At 42.2% G+C, this 23,958-nt stretch overlaps 1 protein-coding gene across 1 annotated transcript; it reads right to left on the minus strand.

Moving 5' to 3' along the window:
* canx (calnexin) lies at positions 1-23,958 on the minus strand. Its single transcript, XM_083786050.1, has 15 exons — positions 23,886-23,958; positions 17,344-17,592; positions 16,336-16,409; positions 16,016-16,074; positions 15,291-15,432; positions 14,196-14,277; positions 13,406-13,598; positions 13,095-13,284; positions 12,617-12,730; positions 12,076-12,232; positions 11,489-11,704; positions 7,216-7,335; positions 5,746-5,929; positions 4,897-5,003; positions 1-3,132 (listed from the first exon to the last, which is right to left on the minus strand). Exons 2-15 carry the CDS (start codon positions 17,587-17,589, stop codon positions 3,073-3,075), a joined length of 1,944 nt encoding a protein of 647 aa, XP_083642176.1. The 5' UTR covers positions 17,590-17,592; positions 23,886-23,958; the 3' UTR covers positions 1-3,072.

Raw genomic sequence — 23,958 nt, forward strand, 5'->3', positions numbered from 1 at the left:
TTTCCATTAAGTTTCCATTAGGAGTTTTTTATTCATCAAAACAAATGGCATGTCCATTCATAGTTTACTGTATAACAATACACATCTGTCACAGGAGCAGTGTCTTTTGATCCATTGTTGCAGAGTACAACTCCTCATGGTCATCACAGTATTTCCTCAAAAGCCACTATCAAATTAGGTATTTCCATAACATCAGAACTAGTTCTAGTGTATGAGGTTAAAGCAGAATCCTGTCTGTGTAAACTTTTTTTTTAGTTCAAAACAAACCCATAATGTAGTCATGCAACGTTCTGCCCTCTGATACAGTGCAGTGTTCAGTCTAGAAATCTCTTATCTAGGCAGCTTTAGGCAGACAACTAAAACAAAACTAGTTTTAAAAAAACAAAAGAAAATATATTAAAAACAAATGGGGAAAAATATAAGAATGATTGATAGTTTAGTCTGATTTTTTACATTCTTTTAAGGGAACAAAATGTTAAGTATTGTGGCTTGCTGTAGAAGGGGGAATCAATGGGGGGGGGGGGGGGGGGCTACTAAAGCATCCAAATTAAGAGAAAATTATACTTTTCTACAGAAAAGGAACTAGCTTTTGTGGGAAAGGTCACCTGAAATAGATTTGTTTCCCCTCATGACACTTAAAATCTGCACCCTCTCAAGTTACAAAGACATTTATGGTCATGGTAAACCATGGCACCAGTAGAGAAGAACACATCTCCAACTGACCATCTCTTGGTCAAAATCTCCTTTATTTCTTTATATTTTTTTCATTTTTCGTTTTTTTAGTAACATCATTTTCAAGTTCTTGCAGTTCCCCCACCAACCAGTTACCATAATTATCTACTAAACCTCACTGGACAGTTATCACCCATATCACCCAATCATTGCTTAGCTTCATCATGGTGTACAACTGAAGCAGGCATCCCCACATGTATTACAAAGTTGTGACAAATACAGTCAACAGCAGAAATGCATGAGAGGGGGAAAAACAAAAACAAACTAGTCTGCACAGTAGTTGCAGATTCCTCCCACATTCCTCAGTGATATTCAATAGTTTGCCGGCCAAGTGAAATGTCAGTACGGCACAGAGTGGCTAACAGGGTAGACTACTTGCTCACCACTTGTGACTAGGCTTCAGGTGTATTTGGCTTGGCTTGTCAACTTAACCTCCCAACGTATTTCAAAACTTTCATGTTAAATCAAGAGAAAATGCTGTTCCCCACTCTGCATACAGCAGACGTGTTAAATTAAGAGTCTCAATTACCTTGACAAGTGCCAACTCTTTTTTTTGTCACACTGAAATTGGCTCCTGATGTCACTATTCTAGCCACTCACAAGGTGAACAGGGTCACAAAAACGTTTTAAGTTTAAACAAGGAATGTAAGACTCTTAAGTTGTAGATGGGTACAACAAGTTAAGCGCTAGCATTTCTCCCATAGTGCAATTTTTTCATTTTATATGGGGTATTTTAGACTAGGAGAAAGTAGTGAGGATGCAAAGTTAGACATTGACAAGAGACAACCTGCCACATTTCTGGACTGTACTGCACACTTCAGAGATATGACTGCAAGATATGCTTGCTCATCATATTTAGCAACAGGGAGACTGATTATTCATCTGCGAGGAGGTGGAGCGTTTTTTCCCCCTCCTCCCCAATTTTAAACTCATGAGTCAGCACGGACCGAGGACGCCGGTCTAACAACCTTGACTTTTCACCCACAAACCTGCCAGCAATAACCGTCACTGAGCTTCAAGGATTGGACTGCCTGTCTGCCTCCCATTCCAACAACACAACCAGGAAATGCTTCTCTTATGTCCCATACACTCAAGTAGGGATGAAATGCCAATATAGGCAGGCATTCAATTCCTACACAGTACAAAACCAGAGGCAAACTTATTAATGGAATTAACTTTTAGAAAAAACAAGAAACATGTAAATAGTATTAAAAAAAGAAATTTACAAACAAAAAAGTTAAAACCTTGCTTTCTAAGATCAAGTAAGGCAGCATAATCTAATTTAGTGGAAAGCCTGCAGCTAGCTAGACTTTCTCCCCCTGTTCATCTCAACTTATTTGTGTGTGTAAAAGAACAAAGTACACAACTGTACACTGTAAATCTTGAGTGTCAATTAAACTTTAAATGAACACTGAGGATTTTACTCTGTACTATATATGGCAATTGAGGGGTTGTGACTGCCCAATACCACCCAAAACATCATGACGTGACAGCACTCATGAACAGGAAGACTATACAGTATTTAAAAAACCAAAAAACAACAAGAGTAGATTTTACACTGATAATTACACATGATTTGTTATAGTCAATCTTCCTTAAAATGTCCTCAAAGTTACTATGCTTGTATGCATGGCTATAAACCTGTCATATACACGCACTGCAGAAGTGGAAACTGGAGGATAGAAAGACTCACACAGAGACAGAGAAAGAGAGCATCTAAAATGCATGTGGCTAAATCTACTAGCTGTAGTGTTGCCCTGCTAATTTTCTTGATGTTAAATACTGATTGGACCTGTGGAGGATGGAGGTGGGCTGACCAGCAGGGCTGTCTGTGAATTGGGGAAGTAACAGACTGGGTGTGGGTGGGTGGGTTGGTATGTATGGACTAGAGCAGTTGGTTTGGTTTTAGGTGGTGGAGGGGGCAGACAGGACAACAAGGTCCCGCAGGTTACAGCCCGCTCACACATGCTACGGAATGATTGCGGGAAGTTTAGTTAATATTTTGAGCCCTTTCACTAGACTAAGTCAGTCTTCATCCAACTGGAATCATCATCATCATCCTCCTCCTCATACTCATCCAGCGTCCATGTTGGAGGTCAGGATAATTTATTTTCATTTTTTTTACCCCCTCGTCGGTCCTGATGAGATGGCTTTTCCGCTACGACGTTATCTTTTTCTCTTTTCACTTCGTAACCTCAGGAGGAGGATTTTGATAGGAAGGAACATGGAGGGTGGGGCCAGGAGAGTGAGGTTTTTGGGAGTGGAGGATAAGAGAGGTATAAAGGGGAGGTGGGGCTGAGGTCAGGGCTGTTGGTTGTAGAACGCAGACCTCACATGGCCTCAGTCCTTTCTCACTTTCCTGTTTCTGGGAGATCTTCTCAGCACGTCGTCTTCCAGGTTCTGGAAAGCAGGACACAAGAGTTCAACACCACATAGTGAGACTTCTGTTCAAGCCGACGGCACCCCACGCAACCAGATAAGATTAGTCTCAGACATTCCTGGACAGGGTGTGGACCTTTAAGAGGCAGGTTGTATTTACATGTAGGCTTTTACTGTAGCCAACTACCTTTAATCTTAGTACAATCAATAAGCTCCTTTTCCCTAATTAGTGACATTACAAGCACAATGATGTAAGGATCAGAATAGCAACAAATATTCCTTTGTCCATAAAACATGAAGGTCAGTGTGCTTCAGATCTTATGAATCCAGCAAGTACTTCTTGGTATAACTCATAAACCAACTTAATGGAAAAAGCGGCACTCCAAAATAAAAGATGCAAGGCTGGCTCATGTTCATTTGCGAACGCCGACGCGTTTCGGCTAAGCCTTCTTCAGAGCAGACTAAAAAGTAGGAAGCGCACGTTTTTTCGTTCTTTACTTCTTGGCATACTTTATGTCCCATGTATTATTCTAATGAAGAAAAAGGGAATGTGCTCTCATCTTTTTGAGGGGCCCCAGCCTTAGAGTATAGCCCCTTCTATGCCAGCTTTGTGTGTACCACATTTGAGATGATTTGATTGGTCAGCTTTGTGTGTTTGGTGTACCAAATTTGAGATGATTTGATTGGCTGAGGAGCACGGAATATGATTTAAGACGATAAGAGCACCCCTCACTGTACGAGTGTGATTTTTTTTATTGTTTAGGGGAAATAGCCCTTGTCCTATGTCCAGCTTTTGGTGTATGTGCACAAACAGCACATTCTATGTATAGCTTTTGATGTATGTGTGCACAAACTTTGTCCTACACAAACATAAAAATCCCATTGACAATGAACGTTTCGCTCTGGGTAGGGCTTCAACCTGATTAAGACCTACACAAAAGGTAGGTTAAGTTCCACATATTCTGCAGTGACACATTGCATAATACATACAATTACCAGTAGGTGTGTTTCATGGTAGTCAATAGTCATTGCATGTTTGTGGACTTAAAAAAAAAAAAAGAAAGAAAACCCCACCAGTATTCCCCCTACTCCCAAGTACCCCCTCCCACCCATAGAAAGAAGAGTAACCGAAAAAGAGAACTAAAGACTAAAGAAGAATTTAAAAAAAAAAAGAGGAAGAGAGAGACAAGGGAAAGACAGCATGTTGACTCAGCCTCAGATGGCATATTATGCTCCTTGTGAATTGTGACAATGATAGAGCAAAGTCTGCACCCTCGGGTGAATTATACACTTATCTAGTCCAATGAGAGAGCTTGAAGTGAATCAAAGTGAGAGATGAGAGGCTGCCAATGTTTATAAGAGTTTTCAATAGAGCCGCGGACAGAAATTTTAATCTTTTCTAGTTTCAGAAATTACATTAGGTCCCACAACCAGGATGAGTTTGAGGGAGGTAGATGGTTCTTTTCCATAGCAGTAGTATACGGCGGCGAGCGATTAAAGGCAAATGAGACTATATATTTTTTGTCTATTGTTCAGTCTGGCTCCCTCTTCAGGGACACCGAAAATAGCAATGCAAGGTGAAGGATCCACATTCATTCCTAGAATTTCAGAGATAACAGTAAAGAAATTTAGCATTTTTAAGAGTTTAATTACCTCTCAATTACACTGTCGGCAATGTTACTGTCGCTGTAAATAGATAAAGTTACCATGAGCCTTTCATTACGAAGCCAAATATCATAAAAATCTGGTAACAGGGAATTTTGAATCCTTTTTCTGGACTCTCACCTCTTCCGTCTCATCGGCCTCTTCCTCCTTATCCCCCTCCTCTTCCTCTTCCTCTTTTTCTGCAGGACTTTCCTCCTCAGCTTCTTCACTCTTCTTTTCTTCGGTAGCTAAAATTACAGTTAAATCCATGAGACACGTGCAGGCCTGTCACAATCACAATTAATTTGCATAACAGTCATGAATGTTGACAATTTACACATTTTAAAATAACCACAGAAATAGCCAATCTACAACACACTTAAGCCACACACCGGCGACGTCCGACGCGACGTGTTGCCTCGTGGCGCCGCCTGGAAAATAGAACTGGTTCTATCGGCGCAGACGGTGTGCGATAGGTTCATTGAAAATAATGGAGGCGGCTGTTTTGACACGCGGCGGTCGCAGACGGTGTGTGATGGGCTATAAAGTTATAAATATGTCAGTATTGTCTTTGTATGTTAAAGGTACTTGTCATATCTGCCCTGGCTGTGACATATGTTTACAAAGCCTAAAAGAAAAAAAAAAAACTAATGTTCAATGCTAAAAACACAATGAAATCATTAATCACAATAATTGATATTACCGATATGAATTAATTGTCAAGTAAAATGTCATGATACTGAAATTAGACCTCAACTGCGGAACGCCGAGATGCCAAAAAAAGAGGGAGCTAAAAAATAGTCTCCCCAATAGGTATTTATATGGGAGATGTATGACCAATTACAGTTCAATTCATGCAATTTCCTTTAAAAAAAAGCCTGCAACACACTGTTGTTATGCTGTTCGTTAGCTTATTACACCTCAAAGATTAGGCATCAAATTGAAGAACAATTAAAAATGCATGAAGATCAAGGAAGGAGTAGTTCCTACATGGACTGCTCTCCTCTTCCTGCTCAGCTTCCTGCTCAGCCTTCTCTTCTTTCTCTTCCTCCTCCTCCTCCTCCTTCTCCTCCTCCGCTGCTGCCGCTGCCTCCTCCTCTTCCTCCTCCTTCATGTCTGGCTGAGGCTCATCGGTCTTCTTGTACTCGGCTGCGGGCGTGGCCGGGGTCTTCTTCTGTAAGGACAGAGACAAGAGGCGTTGGTCAGACAAAACAGCGTTTCTGCAAAGTGTCTGTTTGAAAATGACAGTTTTCTGAAAAAGCTGTCGTTCTTCGATTTTTCAAAAATAGCTAAAGCATAACATAATGCCAACACCAAAAGGGGTTCCCGCCCAAAATGGGTTAAACACATCACTGTAGCGCCACGGGAACACTGGTAGCAGGTTTTGCATTTCAGATTATGCCAAGCTAGCCACCCATTACGACGTAAACCACTACAGAATGCATAGTGGATATACAGGTGGACAGTGTTACGGTTACATAGCTTCACATATCGCATAACCAAATTGGGAATTGGCCAAGAATAGAAGAGCTTTGCAGTTCATTACAAATCATTCCCGACACACAGGAACCCTGCATTCTCTCGTTTTGGGTGTGTTTATGGGCTGAGCAGGTGTCCTCAGGCCCAATATGCCTGTTGTAAAACAATCTGTTCTCCAACTGTACATCCACATACCTGCTGCTACAGAGATGACCACCATAACGTTAATCTAAAACTGATGCATACACCAATGATTCTCAACTGGATATACACGCACACTAAATTTACACTTTAGACTGGCCACGGGAGTGTAAGATCCAGTTCTATACAATAGTACAGGAGTATAAGGGACGGGATTTCGACGTCGATGTCCAGACAATCTTTTGAATGAAGTTGTTCATTGTTGTAATCCGGTCAGGACGTCATATGATCAACATTTGGGTCCACTAGTTGAGAAACATTGGTTTACACTATCTATAACACACTGTAGGGGAGTGTAACCATAACTCACAACAGCACGATTAAGAAGACAGGAGAGAATCATTACAATTCTAACACATGGAAAGTCTATGCTAGTAATCACCAGGCCAGTCCCAGCTGACGAAGTATTTTGGCTGCTCGGTCCATTTAACTCTTCTTGTAAGCTTGTGAGGCTGAACTGAGATTGACTTTGGTTTGCAGAGCACTGTGGAGAGTCAGCAAGACCCCTCGAGTTACACTAGTCAGCAACAGACAAAGCACTGCATCAATCCACCCATTAAGGGTTAATCTGAGTGCATGTGAATGCACATGTAAGTGAGTGTTATGGTGGATGAGGATGTGTCCAGTAAGAAAATGAGTAAAATAAATAAATAAAAACAGACGGAAACAAAAAATATACAAGTATAAATTAACTGCCACATTAATGTTATCCAGTGTGTGAATGAGAAGGTCTATGTGTATAAAACTGTCTAATTGTGAGTGAGAGAGAGAGTCTCTGACCTTGCCGGTGCAGCAGAAGACAATGATCAACACAAGGGGTATGGCCACGGTCAGGACATACACCACCCACAGCCAGGGACGCTCCTCAGCTGCACTCATCATCTGGGTAGCCAGGCCGGGCTAGAAAGGAGACAGAGGCAATCAACAAAATAATTAAAGTTAACACCAAAAAAAAAGAAGGAAAACTAGGACTCCTACCTACATGACAAAAAGCTTCACTATAACAAAAATGTAGCAAAATATTGTACATGCTGTGCATGGGAACGCATGAGCATTACACACACACACGTCGTGCGCCCAATGCTTGCTACACATACAGGTGTGAGCGTGGTTGGTGATTATGAGAGGCATTATGAGAGGCAGCCTGCCAGCCATACACTGGGAACCAGGGCAAAAGACTAATGATGTACAGAACAAACAGTGTGTGTAAGATGTGCTCTGTGACAGAGGGACAGGTATACAGAATACAGTGCGAGTAAGGTGGGCAGAGGAAAGAAGTAAACACTAAACAGAGTAAGAGAGAAGGAAAGAAATGACAATTATCAGTGAACTAGAGAACTACCCGGATAGAGGGAATGAGAGTGTGCAAGAGTGAGAGCAAGCATTCTAAGTGCGCCGCACGTCCTGAGTGCAGGGGAGCTTTGCAGCCAACATGCCAGGCATCCCAGGAATCCTCCTTTAGGAAAAAACTCCATCATGAGGGCAGCAGGAATTTTGATGAGCGATGGCTCAACTAACTGCTAATCCCTGGATACCAGCCAACCCCCTACAGCTCTAAGTCAGTATAAGCTACCCCCCCCCCCCCCCATGTAATGGCCCTGCAGCAAAAGAAGAACACCACCACCTAGTGGCTATGTGTGTTTATGCAGTGTAGTGTGTGTTACAGGTCTAGCTTTAGTGAGAAAGAACTGCACAATGTTGTCACTCAATACCGCTGTGAGATAGACTAGCTGTAATTGCTTTAAGCAAACTTGTTTTCTAGTGTTCTACACATAATTGCAATTGAATTTAAAATGAGTTTTCCTTTCACACTCCCATTTGCAAAATAACTGTATTTAAGAGAGGTTGTCTGTTGTAAATGGTGCATAAATATAGCACTTTTATCCAAAGTACTTTACATAGGCACCAACCTGCACATTAGGAGCAATTAGGGGTTCAGAGCCTTGCTCAAGGACACTTCAGCACAGACTCTGGGAGAGCCAGAGATCGATTCCCATTCAGTGGATCTACCGGCTACTCTACCCGAGCTACTGCCCCCGTTTTGCATCTCATGTATTGCTGCACAAATGTACAATGTTTTAAGTACCAGTCCAGAACTTGTGTTCACATTTCGATCACTCATGTTGCTCATTTGGGGTATTCTGTTTATCTTTGTTGGCCCGACCCCGTTTACAGTACATCATGTAAAGGCCTTGGATTGCATGATGTGACGTCCAAGAGTAACATACTCTTCATTGAACCATTCTTTCTGCCTGAAGTTTGAATGAACATGGCTGGTGACAACAATGTACATTTGTCTGAGAATGTATTAAACAGACATTAAAGATTTGTAAATCAGTGCAAAAAAAGGATCAAGCCTGTTTATAGCAGTAATCTGATTAACTCGAAATGTCTCCAAAAACAGCTTTTTATAGCAACGGCTCCAGTCAGTCAATGGTTAGAACAGCTCATTTGGCTATGGAGACAGTGCTAACCACAGCGTCGTCTCTGGACACATCTATTTGTGTCCTCCTCTGGGGAATGGTCCCAAGGCCTGTTGGAGCCTTGCATCATTAGCTCATTGGGTCGCTGCATGTTCCCTGGGCTGATCGTTTAACAAATAGTACAAAACAAACACTGCAGGATCCAAATACCATCAGCAGTCTGCAACATGATCTCTATCAGTGGAATAGAGCTGCATTACTATTATGTAGGACACATGCTCCTTTGTTTTAAACTGGTAAACTGGTTTTAAAGTGGTACTATACCAATATATTCTAAATATTACATTTATTCCTTAGCGTCAGTCTAAGCAAGCTACTTCTCCCTACTAATCATATAGTTTCCCATAGTACTCTCACTCTCCATGGTAGCTGTCCACCAACTGGTCTCATTAGATTTATTACTCCAGTTTTCTATGCAGGAGGGATTTAAATCATATTAGAAGAGCCATTCATCTACCACGACACACGGTCGGCGTCGAACATGAAACCTCAAACGAATACTGTGTGCGTGGTTGATGTTGACCAAAGACATACTGTATATGAAGACAGCCAGCGGGGACATTTTAATCTTTTGGGGGAAAGATTAATGGCTCCAACATGATTAACAACCCTCTGTATAGAAGAAAACTACGGGATAATTTAGAAACGGGTCTCAATAGAGCACAGACCTCCACCAACGTGGCATTTTGTCTATAAGGCGTTGCAGTGCTTCAGGCTCCACATCCCCTTTACATGTGTCCTAACTCCTAACCTCGCGTCACCAGGCTTTCCACCTCGGAGGAAAGCCTGGTCTGTGTTTCTAAATCTCCATGTGATCCGGTCTAGACCAGACGGTAAAACCTCTATACTTTATTCCACCTTGTAGCAACTGGCAAAACAAACGAAAGACGTACTTGAAGAAACGTGTCGGATTCATACGCTGCATCTTTTATTGGGTAGGCCCTAAAATTATGATGGCCTTGATCACAGAAAAATGTTGGTACTTCCGATTCCACTTCGTGGTTTCCTGCCTGGTAACTACAAAGTAATGACTACAACATAAAGACGTAAATTACCAGCCGCTCCCTACTGGCTCATAAACCCGAAGAGGAATACTTTGTCCAGTTACTGAATTCTGTGGGCCCTTGATAACCTTGATGTTGTACAGTACAGTACCACTCAGTTCAGAAGGGACTGATTATTTTCTTCTTTCTTAATTGCGCTCAAGATAATATCTTGCTAACGGACAGATGGGGACAATATTTGGGATATCGCCAGGTACCTGGCGATGCGATTACACATCGTTTCCGAGGGTCACGATTCGATTAATCCTGATTAATTGGGATATGTTACGATTCGATTAATCCCGATTAATCATGATTAATCACTCACTGTTAATCACTCAGTCACTGTGTGACTAATAAACAAAGTGCTTGCTAATGATTATGAATATATATATATTCTTTCACAGTGCATGTTTTTAACTCAAATCTTTGCTTCTGGGGGGGGGTCCATAGAAGAAAATATTTTCAGATGGGTGTCCGTGGCCAAATACAGAACAGCAATAAGCAGCTTTCTTAAAAAAAAAAGAATTAGTTAGTACAAGCATACAATAAATATATATTAATAATGACAAAAGATGTCATGTCATAGAAATACATGGGCAGGATTTCGGTTGAGGTCAGCAGCACTCAGTCAAATTGCCTTTATTCTTTGTTAGGACAAAAAAGGTGCTTTTCTTTGTTTCCTTATTCAGGGATTAAATTTTCAGTTACTTAAGTGTCATTAAGGAAGCTTTGGGGTATTTATTGAGACTATTATGTTGCACCTTTCTGTTTGTTTGCACACATTAAGGAGCATTTGGTTTAAAGTATTTTACAAGTGTATGGCAACATTTTGGATTCTATGATGTTGAGGGGACACGGGAACTCGATACAACTCACAACGTGTACAAGACCATATTGCCCACTGACATCCAGAGATGCAGTCAAGACAACCATCCCCGATCCCGAACACACGGACAGCTGCCCATGCACTCAGAAAAGGCGACTAGAATTACGAAGTCCATCGGCACTTTTATTGCAAAGGATTTATGTTCACATTCGGTCGTGGGGAGTGACGGATTCCGGGCCATGTTAGCACTTTGGAGCCACACTACATCGTCCCATCTCGGCATTTCACAGGCGGTCGATGGTGTGAGTTTTATAGAGTTCTCGTGTCCCCTCAACCTCATACAATCCAAAATGTTCCCTTTCTGTCATCTTTTATCTCTTCCCCTCCGCGTTGGTAACTCGTTCTGTTTTGGTTGTTGAAAGCTAAAGCGTGTGCGAGCGCTGTGTGCGTCACTCTAAACGGTCCGGGACGACGACGCAGCGCAGTCGCAGATTAGTTCCGCCCTTTTGCTCCGGTAAAGAAAATACATTGTATAATCGATGTTTGACATTTGTGCATCGATGAATTATCGCCCATGATGGCATCGCGATTAATTGACTAATCGATTTTAGTCAATTTTAGCCACTAGTTCAGTACCCTGCTTGGGGTGTGTGGCGTGTGTGTGTGTGCGCAAGGTGTGAGGTGTCAAGTCAACTTACATCTGCGGCTCCCTCAGCAGCCTTCTTCAACCCAAAGCCATCGCTGGTCCAGCGCTCGGCCGTGTTACGGTCGTTGGTGATGAAGAAGTTGTCAAAGAAGATATCGGAAGACATGGACCATAGCTCCAATCCCACGGCACTGAATGGACTCATCCTGAATGGGTGAAGATCCTCGAAGAAGTCTGGGTTGGCGATCTTCCTTGGTTTCCACACTCCCTGCAAGTGCAAAGGCAGCCAAATTGTTAATTATGAAACGAAACAATAAAACAACAAAAGCCACTTTCTCACAAGAACACTGGAAAATAAACAAACCGTATTTATCGACAATTGTGTCCAAATTGATCCTTCAAAATCACCCTAGCAATACTTGAATTATATCCATTACATTAATGGGGATGCACGAAAGTGTCTCATCCTTTGTATATACACAAGGTCCATGTAGGAGAAAAATATTTTATTCCATCCAAGTCTACGCATTGGCGGTTCTCTGCCAAACATTTTGTAGTTATTTTATACATGGAATTAAATAAGTGTACTAAAATATTATCATCCAACAGCTGTGTGGGACAGGTAGGCCTCCTGTTTACCTGATAGTTAGGGTTGTCAATCATGGGTGGCTTCCACTTGCCCTTGTACGAGGGATTGTCAATCACTGGTCGCTGCCAGGCACCACAGCCTGGGGCTGCCTCACAGGCAGCGTTAGGGACCTGGGGGGCCTCCCATTCACCATCCATATCCTCATCCCTGGACAGAGAGGAGAGACAAAGTTTAGACAACCAGAGACGAGACAGAGATCTTTGAATGTTTTATGTTTCCAAGCAAAACTGACATATTTTGTGCGTCTTCTTTTGAATTATTCTGTGCTTCTGCTATGTGTCTGTCTTTCTCTGTATGTGCATCGGAGTCAAGGGCCATATTTTTCTACCTTAATTTGATATCTTACAGTAAGTCGATAGGAAATGTGGGGGAGAGAGATGGGGAGTGACACGCAGCAAAGGCCGTCGGGATTGAGAGGGCGACACGCTGTCAGGCTGGATTAGCAGCCTAGGTGCCCAGACCGCTAGGCCGGCCCGGGCCAAGAGCTGTGTGTCTGTTGAGGTTTGTGTTTCCGAGTGCGTCTATGTTTACCAGTCCTCAGGTTTGACAGCATCAGGGTCACCATGGTACTCGGGCTCATCGTCCAACCAGCCGTCAGGCTTCACTGCACCTTCATCAGGGATCTGAGCTGGGGCGTCCTCATCCCTGAACAAACAAACATCCTTTAGCCATCTTATAAACAACGACCATTGTAGTTGCAGGTTTTTAATGTACTCGGATAATTTAGTTATTAATAGCAATGGATTGGCTGAGGCCTGTTTGAACGGGAACAGGTTTTCAGAGAAAGTAGCTATATGCAAGAACATAAATGAATGCGTTCGTGAATTAAAAGAAAAAGGAGGCAGAATTAAAACAACAAAAGTTATTGCTCATCATAAAAGACATGGCATAACGCCTGGTAAAGAGCAGTTAGTCAGACTGTGAATACAATCCACTAGTGAGTGGCCAGTTAGATTAGAAGAAAGTTTAATTTGCTGATTGCGAGGCCCATTGATAAGACCAGACTGACCAATCCTCTGGCTTGGCAGCATCTGGGTCCTGGATCTTGGCCCTCTCGTCCCAGTCCTCTGGCTTGTGGTCATCGGGGTCTTCGATCTCTGCCTGGGGGTTGACCGGGGGCGACATGTCTGTCAGCAGGTTACCACTGTTCACCACCGTGTTATCCACCAAGATCTCAAAGCTGTTGTCTGGGTTCAGCACTAGGGGCAAAACAGAGGAGAGACAACAACATTGAAATGGTTGTCCTCTGCAGCAGAAATAGGCATAGGTCTCATCAAGTACAAGTGGGATTCAATGTTAGAACATGTGTGTTTGCCTTACCCAGTGAGTACAAGTGGGTCTTTTTATCTGTATAGTATGAGCGGAGGTCGGCATCGGGTTTCTTAGCATGTTTCTCCTCAAACTCTCCCGTCTTTAGATTCTTGTGTCTGAAGATGAAGTGTAGCTTGTAGTCCTCTCCACACTTATCTGGTCCAAACATGATGGTGTAGGGGGTTTGGTCCCGGAACTGGTCCTGAGTTAGGAACAACATTTTCATCACTACGCTTCCCAGCCAGCCTATATACACGAATGCGGGCAAAATAGGCACAAGAATCACACCGATCTCTCCATAATCCCCAACGTTACCAAGACGGTAACGCAATCCAGACATCTTGCTTCTTCTAAGACCATAGTCCTTAACCCATTCTGACCTGAGCTCAGATTCATTCGAGGTTTCCGCCGGACACACACTGGTCTGATGAACCCATTCTGACCTGAGATCAGATTAAAAAAAATGTCAGTCGCTCTTCGATTTTTACAAAAATAGCAGACCTACAAGCTCGTATCGCGCCACTCGGTGGCGCGATATGAGCTTGTAGATCTGCTATTTTTCAATAGATAAAGCATAACATGATGCCAACACCAAAATGGGTGCCCGGTCAGAATGGGTTAAATGTATCTTTGTGTCTGAACACTTTCTGTTAGGTCATAACTTAAACTGGCAGAGCCAAAAAGCACAAACAGCTAGCTGCTAGCCTAATTCCATCGAGTGCCCGGAGGAAAGGTGTACTACTGTGCGAGAGTCAGATGCTTTATTCCATCTCAAATTGAATCCTGTAGGTTTTCTTACCAGGTCAAGGTCAGGGGTCTGGGTCAGCAGTTTGACGTATGCACCGCCACAGTCAATACCCGTCTGGAAGTTAACCTCATACCTAAGAGCAAAACAAAGATCCAGACAGAAATTACAAGATGGCACCAAAATGTATCTACTGTATTACTATGGCAAACATGACTAAATTCACAACAAATATAATGTAATGGAATGGTTCTCAAGGGGATTCTCAAGGGGCCTTCAGGGCAGGGTCCCAAACCTTTTTGCCCCAAGGACCCCTTCCATTATCAATATGATGACTATTTATACTCAATAACGTTGAACTGATTAAATATGTATTCCTTATTAACCCACAACGCTGTCTAGACCAGGTCATGCATAGGATAATTTATTTTCTTTAGACTGAATAATAGTTAAGTTTACCATGAAGCCAAAATAGCTGCAGTGGAGATCTAAAATATAAAATAATATGGTGTCAATGCGTTGTTGGCACCTTTTCTTTAGTACCTTGGTAAATGTCAGCATCAAAATCAGTTGAAGCCTACTTTAAACTTTAGCCTTTTGAAAATAGCTGATCTACAAGCTCACAACAGAAAGATTTTGTTGAACATTTTTGAACACAAACTTCTCTTATGGGGGTCCCTGGCACAAACCATTTTCAGATGACGGCCAAATACATACATTTGGGGGTACTTGACATGAAAATGTATAAATAATAAAATGTTTTAGAACCACTGATTTAATGTCAGTTATGGAAGCATGTGTTGTTGAGTGTGTTCTAGTGCTGCACAATTCTAGCTCAAATGTGAATCTCGATTCCCCCCCCCCCCCCCCCCCCACAAGAATTGAGATCACAATTATCATGTTTTCCAAAATATTTCTGTAGTTGCTGAACATTTACTACATTCAAAATGTGGCACCTGGAGCCAACTACTGTGGCTTTAAACAGACATCAAAGTGTTTAACTTTAACCTCTCTGTCTCTTGTAGCAAAAACACAAGAGTAACTAAAATTAATTGGACAGCCAACTAGTGCTAGATGATTCTTAATCAAATTTAGAAATGAGCTCACATAGGACAGTGTCTGAATCTAGATTGCGGTGAATACACTCACTGGACAATGAGGGGCGTGGTGTCAAAGATGAAGGGTCTAAGGAGCTGGGCAGAGATGGCGTGGTGTTTGGCCCGAGACTTGAGGACCAGGCCTTTGTCTCCTGGAAGCTTACTGTCCTTCATCTCCTCAACTTCCCATTTACCTAGAAAAGAAAGACAGAGGTTTTACTTGCAACAGCCAACCAGGTAAAACAAACCCATTGACGCTCCCCTTGTATTACTAGCAACTGTCTCTTTTGTTTGGTCACAAACACTGCAAAATGTTAACGGATTTGTAGAGCGTTTTAACGGATAACACAGACACAAGGGACCATTACATCACATCCTGTGTGTTGCAAAATTAGGGGGTCTGTGTGACGTTGTCCACTTAAGCCTGTAGATAAGAACATTGCTCCACAGCATTTCCATTGGCCATTTGACCAAAAGAAGATGGCAGTAAGCTCTTATTACACTGAAGAAATATTGACATTACAAAAAAGTACACAGATGACCATCGAAGGTAAATACACTATGCCTATTATGTATATCATATGATGGTGTTGCGGCATAATATAAATAACAGCTCTACAGGCTACATGTGTTGTATCATGACACACTGTGCGCTTGTAGATTTAGATTTTCACTATTCTTGAACATTTTTGCAAATGACACTGACAAAATTTGAAAGTGGTTAAATGAGCATCTTTCTATATGTACAGTATGTGGATCTGAATGATGGGTCCGTACCATCGTACTTGGCGATGTCCTCATCAGCACCGTCCTTCTTTGCACTGGAGATCACCCAGCTACACGGCACAAAAAACAAAACAATGGAAAAGAAAACAAATACTGAGGTATAATGAAGAGTCTGTTAAGCCAAGAAAGACATGCTGCAATCTATGGGATCCACATGACTGAAATGAGTTGTGGCGACAGAACTTTAATCCACAAGTAGTGCATCTTGTGTTATCACCCGTGTCTTAGGTGGGTTGAACAATTTATGTTTATTTATTTCATTATTTAAGTTTACAGTTTATATAGGGCCACCTACTAAAATAGTGGCTCACCTGTCCAATGTCCCCCGGTCAAACGACTCTGCAAAGAAATGTTCTCCCATAGGCTCTGGTGCTTTGTACGTTACCTAGATAGTGGGAGAGAGAGAAGGCAAAGTTTAAAAATGGAATTGATTAATCTAGCGCAAGAACTAATGATTTTGTTGGCATTATTCCAGCAAGTGGGCGTCTCTCTCACTCACTTGCCACTCTTCAAACATACTATGACCCGTCTCTTATCGCGAAGCACGATAGAATAACAAAGTTACGGAACAAAGGAGCAGTATGCTGGGCTGGCATCGGCTATTGTCGAGTTTATTGGAAAGGGCATTTATAGAGCCTAATGCCATATTATACATATTAGAGAATAGTTTTAATATATGTTATATTATTAACACCCCGAACGCCCGGGGGAATTTAGGACCATTAAATCAGGGCGCACAGCAATTTGCAGCTACTGAGCGCATTTCAAGGTGCACCAGGGCCATCTTGGATGTAGCTAGATGTAGCCAAAACACCCTTAACCCCGTCTTTGTCAGGATATTAGACACATGGACAAATAAAAAAAAAATATATATTTCATTGAAACAAATAAAATGTATTCGTTAAGATAGTTTTATCCTTTGAAATAGACAGTAGAGAAAGGAAATGTGGACATATAGCAGGGGGGTGACAGGTAACACTTTAGAATAACCATCTGGTTATAACTAGTTAATGGATAATGCACAAGCTGTTAGTTAATGAGTTAGTTCTCACAGACACTCAAAACGATGCAACTGTATCCATTTGGAGATTAAAAACGTCACAATAGTGATTTGATTGAGGCGTTCACACCACCTGAAACCAAATCAAACTTTTTCTATTTTGCCATTCTTGTCGTTTTATATACGTTTACCATTATAGATATTACAATGTCTGAGGAACCAGGAAAACAAATTGTACTTTTATGTACTTGTGCACAAGATGCAACAATAAATAAAATAAAACTTTTAACCGTGGTCTTGAAGTGCCCCTCAGACTTACTTTGGGTACCGCTGGCGTTTTAGGAGCGGCGGGGGGCTCCTCATCCACCTCCCCCTCCGGCAACTCCCCCTCTTCCTCCTCACCGACGTCCAGATACCGCTCGTCTTCGATGTCCATGTCGTCGCCGAGGTCTTCGACCATGTCAACTTCCTCATCGGGTTGGGCCAGGGCCACGGGAGCCAGGCTCAGACAGCACAGGGCCGTGACGAGGAGAAGGGCAACACATAACCTCACCTTCTGCTCCATAGTCTGTGGAAGAAGATGAGGACAGAGGAGCAATTAGTCAGCTGCTCCCTTCATCTGGCCTGGTTGTATGGCATCACCTTCTGGTACTAGGTTCTAGTTACTAGTATAAAGGCTATTTCACCACGGACATAAGCATTATGATCTATTGGGATGTGACGAAGAAGGTCAAATGGGCTCTATGCACACCATTTTGGAAAGATCGTGGGCCACTTCCTTCACAGGTGTTAGGGCTGATACTAATAAAGGCACTGTTCCATTCTGGTCAAATTTGTACACTCAGTTATCGGGGTCCTTGAAATGTAATTGTTTGAGAACCACTGCACACTAAATGGAACAGACTAACAAAGCCTTAATTAGTATCATCGGTAACACCTGTGAAGGAAGTAGGGAAGCGCCCACGAAAGTAGGAATTACAAAGAGTTATTCTGTGTGCATGTAGCCCAGTATTCAGCTGCTCTTCATCTGGCCTGGTTGTATGATAGCACCATCTGGTATTGGCTATTTTGCCACAGACCTGTCACCTAACCCTTATCTGATCTATTGGGATGTGACATTGTACCAGATAACACAGGCACAAGAAGGGATTATTACATCCTGTGTGTTGCTAAATTATTGCATGGTGGTGGTGGAATAGTCAACTCAAGCCTATAGATAAGAAAATTGCTCCACGGTATTTCCATTGACCAAAAGAAGATGGCACAGTAAGCTCTCATTAGACTGAAGACATAAAATAGTCAGTATTAACGTTGCAACGATTAATCACAATCTAATCGATTAAATTAGTTGCCAACTAATTATGTAATCGAATTTATTTTGCAATTAATTGTGGCCGTTTTTCCACTTAACCATAGTTTTTCCAGTGTTACTTTAACTAAGCCAGAGGAGTGAGCCATCTCTCTTCAGTCAGTCTCCCTAATCAGTATCACAAAAGTACACAGATAACCATTGAACGTTTTAAAAAAAACACTGCCTCTTAGGATACCACAAAATAAAGTAGTTTCCAGACAATTATGTGCCATGGAGACTATTGACTTTTATTGGTGTCTGGGGGAGGTGAGGGTGGGAGTGAGCTACAGATCAATACAGTAGTAACACCACTGATTTACTCATTTGTTTAATTTACCTTTCAAGGCAAATAGGCAATACAAGATAGGCGATACTTTAACTAAAAACACTTTTTGCTGGTTTACACAAGTTACTGGTGAAAGCAGCAATCTATTGATGTGCAGTATGTGAACCATTGCCACTGCCAGGCACACAGTCGCCCCCTACCCAGGGTTTCCCTGGCACCAATTGCCATGGCAACGAATGACCACCCATGGGACATGCACCCTCAGCCCCTTTATCCTTAATGAGATTAGGTCCAAAGAGATTACACTGCTGCAAGGCTGGAGAACACACCATTCACAGACAATTTACTCATCACCCTTAATTTGTCTGTGAAGATTAGTGCCTAATCATGACACCTCACCAACAAAGTAACAAACACAAATTATGTATTATAATTATTCAAACAACTAGGGGTGGTTAACAGCAGTGGTTAGCCGGTTTTAAAGATACTCAGGGAGGCGCAGTAGTAGAGTAGTTTTCTGGACTGGTAGCAGGTCTGGTCTTCCACCACTACACAGTCAATGTGGAACGCGCGATGTGGCTACGCAGCATTACGTCAGAGGAAAATGGGCCAGTTAAGGTTTCCCCACGTCATTCTCTCTACACACATGCTTTTAAAGATTCGTTTCAGGGTTGGGTATTATGGATTATACCTGTATTTCAGCCTAAGGCTAGTAACAGTAAATTTTTATTAAATAAATAATGCTGTCGTCTAACCAGTTACAACAAAACTACCCATTATAGACACCCAATACAAATTTCCACAGAAAAAACATGGCCAGGCCTGCCTTTGAATGAAATGTTTATCAACAGTTTGTTTTTGGAAGCCTTCCCAGGTCTTGACATTGGTTTAAAGTGTTATGACACTAGAGACAGCAGTGGCTATAGTTCAGACATACAATCTAGCCTAGAATATCATGACATTCCTCTAAGCAATTCATCCATCCTTCTGGGAAATTAGCTGGCTGTTAGGCCAAACAGACAGCTAATTTAGTAATTTGCAGATGCACCACTGAACAACAGTTTAACATGATGCAACCACACCACCTATATTAACTTGGTGCAGATATCATACCCCCTAAAAATGCACGCTGTTCACCTAATAAGATTAACCAAAATAGGATTAGCAATGCAGGCTAGACCAAAGGGCTACTATTGCACTGCAGAGCAACAGTGAGGAGCAGCAATAACTGTCAGCTTTAGCCACATTAATCAGCTTGACCAGCAACAACTAATGTCCGCATTTAAATTATTTAGTCCTACCTACAGGCCAAGATCAAAGCAGGACCTAGGACAGAACATCTGGATAAATTACACCAATCCACGGAGCACCCCTCACACACGTATTCTTGTTTCCGGACAACGGCTGTGTCGGACACACATACACAATTTATATATACTGTATTTCATGCATACTGCATTTCAAATGGTACTAGGCATAGAAAATTACAACCAGAAACATGCTACGTTTTGGCTGTAGCCAGTATAAGCTTGTCGACTCTACTCTCAGCCTAACTTCAAATAGCCAACCAACAGGTCTTCATTTGGCAACGTCACAGACTGGTAGTGAATTATAGATCTAAAGGCTAAATGAAACAAAACAAATATTAAGTTACAGGATGCTGCTGTATCGTGTGGAAGATACTGCTGCTTGAAAACTACATAATGTTCAGGGGGGTCAATTAGGGCTGTAAACTAAAGGTACAATGCATGCATTCATAATTCGGTACAGGGCGTTCTGTTCTATACAGCTGTGCGTGTGTACTGATCAGAGTGCGGAAATAAAAAAGCCTAGGTTTACCTGCTGAACTACAAATCCGAGTTCCCACATGAACATATTGGGACATTTCAGAACACCACACTTGGCCCTAAAGGTGCGTTCAGACGACCATGCAAAAACGCATCACAGCCTAATTTGCGGCAGCTTCACGTTGCGGGCTTCCATTGACAATGAATGGTAGACTGCATCGTTTCATCTGCCTGTGTGACTGAACGCAACATAAGAGCAATCAGATTAATTACGAGAGCTAAATATGATCCTCTGACTCCTCTCTTGCAGAGGTAAAAACATTTTTTAAAGGCCTCATTGGGAAAACTCCATTGTATCCGTCAGAGATGTTGTCTCGTAAAAATGAGAGCTGTACCAGATCTAATGACTGTTTTACTTGAAATACGTAGGGCGTACACAGAGTTTGGCAAATACTCTTTTAATGCCCCCTCCGCCACCCTTAACGCCTGGAATACCCTTCACACATGTTACGCTCATTAATCAGATCCACTTTATTGCCATTGCACAGTTCAAATCCATAATTACTTCCATTAGTTCCATTGTGTATCCCTGTTTTCAATCTACTTTTAAGTACATTGTGTATTGAGAACAAACACAATGTAACATGATTGATTATGGATTTTTAGTATCTAATAATTCCATCTTTGGGCAAAACCATTATCAATCAATCAATATCACATCAGTGATTCACAGGGAAGCCATGCCATGCCAGACGCGTTCCTTCTCAGTTATTCTTGACTCCTGTGTTTCAATCTTATGGTTTGTCCAACAGGATAACCCCTGATGAGGGTTCAAGGACCAAAATGTTGTTTATTAATAAAACGAAATGTGCACATTCCAGACAGTGTGTGGGATCACCATTTAACGCTTGGATAGGATTTTCCCATTTTCCCACGCACCTGTCGTTTAAGTTCTTAAGGTGTGTATCAGCGTTCAGCCAAGCTGTTTTGACACCTGAATTCCCCTCTGGGGATCAATGACCGCAGTTCATCTTATCTTAACCAACACCACAACAAATGCCTGAAGGAAATAAGGTTGCTCAATCTTATCTCTGCCGTCTTGGCAATAAATCCCCATTCGTTGTTGAAGTTTTGCTTCAGTTAACCAAGTGAAGCAGATAGCATGCATAAGTCTACAGACTGAGCCTTTGTTAGACATCTGTTGCTTTTCCACAGTATTCTTCCTTTCCTAAATGTAGGCCCTGCCAGCACCAAGACATGAGACAATAAATATCCAGTACAGGGAGTTGATAAAGGAAGTCACCTATGATGATGATCATAAGTAGGGACCAACTGACCACAGCAAGCCTGAGGGGGCTGCAGAGACATATGGGTGGGGGCTTTAGGGGGTGGGGGGAGGGGGTCAGTGAATCCACAAACTGGCTTTGCCTGTGTTCTTGGGAGTGGATGCAGGCTGCCTGAGGGTTGTGGTCAGCAGCAGCCCTCTTGTCTCTGTGTATGTGGTGGTGGTGGTCTGAAGAGAAGGAAGGGAGTGGTCTGGGGATCTCACATATGTGCTTCATGTGTGTTTACTTGTCTTACACCCATGCATGCACACACACCCACCTCCCCCAATTATTTGCCTCAGTGGGTCAATATATTTAAGTGACAGATGGGTCACAAACGGGGGATGGAAGAAGCCAGGGTGGTGCACAAAACAGTCAATATCCAGTCAACAAACAAGAGTAATGCAAGACAGCTGCGAAACCATACAATTGTACTGCTTCAACAACAACAGAACTACATTTCAGCCAGTGCACCGCGGGGGGCACAGAATCATATAGCACATTCATCTCCGTTGAAGAAAGAAGCGGAACAGCATGTGCCCTCCCCCACAGGTCAGAACCTCAACCCATGTTTTCTTGGTCCTTCAATTACATCTTTCTTTCAAGAAAACTACAATATAATAGGCCTTGGGTGACTCTATAAGCAAAGGCTAAAACACTGACCTCGGCTGTCTCACAATGTGCCTTGGGAACAACTCGAGGAGGACAACATGTCTACACATTGGATCTATTCTGGCCTGTTGCAAACTCTGGGCTACAGGACATGATAAACAGCTTCCAATGATGTGCTAGCAGTCATAGGGGGGGGGGGGGATAGGGATTTCCAATGACACAAGTGTGGTCCTGTCCTGTGCTGGAGGCCCGCAATTCAAGTTACCCAACAGGAAAGGTAGACAGGTTACTATTTAAAAGTTGGTAAACAATCATTACCTCGCTTCACTGAAAAATAAAACACTAGTTTACCACATCCTGTTGTTCTTGTATAATCTTCACTATAAATGTGTCACTTGTGACTGAGGTTATTTTAACGCAATAAAAGTCAAGACATTTAAATCCATAATACACCTCATTCAAAGGTCAGTAGTACACAGTGGTGCTATGGTTGAGTTAGGTGACACTGCAGCTGCAGGCGAAACTGGTCAGACTACTACATACATACCTGTTATACGTAATCCCTAAATTAGAAGAGCATGGCAAGTAGTGATTGTGTTAGCATAGATAGAAGGTTCCAGATAAAGCTCACACTAGGGCTGGGTAATATGATAAAATCAAATATCACAATATTCTTGTCCAAATAGCTATATTGATATGGGGACGTGATATTGAAATGGTGTCGTCGTGTGAGCCTGTAGATCAGCTATGTGCATTATTACACTACCCCTGTGAGTCTCATGAGGAGCCAAATAAGCTGTGTTTAATCATGTCACCCGGGTAGAGAATCATAAACACCCAGGCAGCGAGAAACACAAGGATACTTGTGTGGTAATTGTTGTTTTAGCAGATTAATCGCCCGAGTCCATTTATATCCTTCTTTAACATTGAAATTAGCAGCATGACATGTGTCATAGACTTGTGATGTGCGTAATGTGATGGACTTCCAGTTTTTTTCCCTCACCACTCCCCCCCCCCCTCAAGCAACAGTAAGTATAGCATCAAAATATGAACTAATTGGGCAGACATTAACCAGCGTAGATAAGATAACGCTCCTGCAATTTAATACGCCTATCCAATTTTAAATCTAATTGCTTGATCTAAAGTCTTGTTTTCGCGAGATCGCCATTTATAATGCATTTGATCTGCCTTTAGGCCGAGAGTCGACTCTTAATTCGATTCTAAAACACGTTAGCCGAGTATTGGCCATAGTGACGGGCTAACTAGGATTACATTGGATAAATTAGCCACATATAGCAATCTAGCTAGCTTACTTGGCCTATGCTTAAATAGCGCTAGCATGACATTCAGTGCCAACACCATTCAAGAGCTTTTTACTGGACACGCAAAGGATCAAGATAGTCAAACCGAATGACTTATTATTGTGCCTGGGTAGCATTTCAACCACACGAGATCAAAAACGATCATTTAGAAGTGACATTTTGTCCGTCATTTACTTACCTCCTGCTTGGCGACGTGACTGTGACCAGACCACCTGAAACTACACAGACAGAGGGGGATCACGTGTGGGAAC

The sequence above is a fragment of the Protomyctophum parallelum genome, assembly GCF_964188405.1.
Source record: "Protomyctophum parallelum genome assembly, chromosome: 16".
NCBI lineage: Eukaryota > Metazoa > Chordata > Actinopteri > Myctophiformes > Myctophidae > Protomyctophum > Protomyctophum parallelum.

Coding starts and splice junctions, on each gene's coding strand:
- canx (XM_083786050.1), bottom strand. CDS start 17,589: ATGGAGCAGAAGGTGAGGTTATGTGTTGCCCTTCTCCTCGTCACGGCC. Junction 13,285..13,405: donor GACCCACTTGTACTCACTGG/GTAAGGCAAACA, acceptor TTTTGCCCCTAG/TGCTGAACCCAGACAACAGC. Junction 12,731..13,094: donor GCTGCCAAGCCAGAGGATTG/GTCAGTCTGGTC, acceptor TTGTTTGTTCAG/GGATGAGGACGCCCCAGCTC.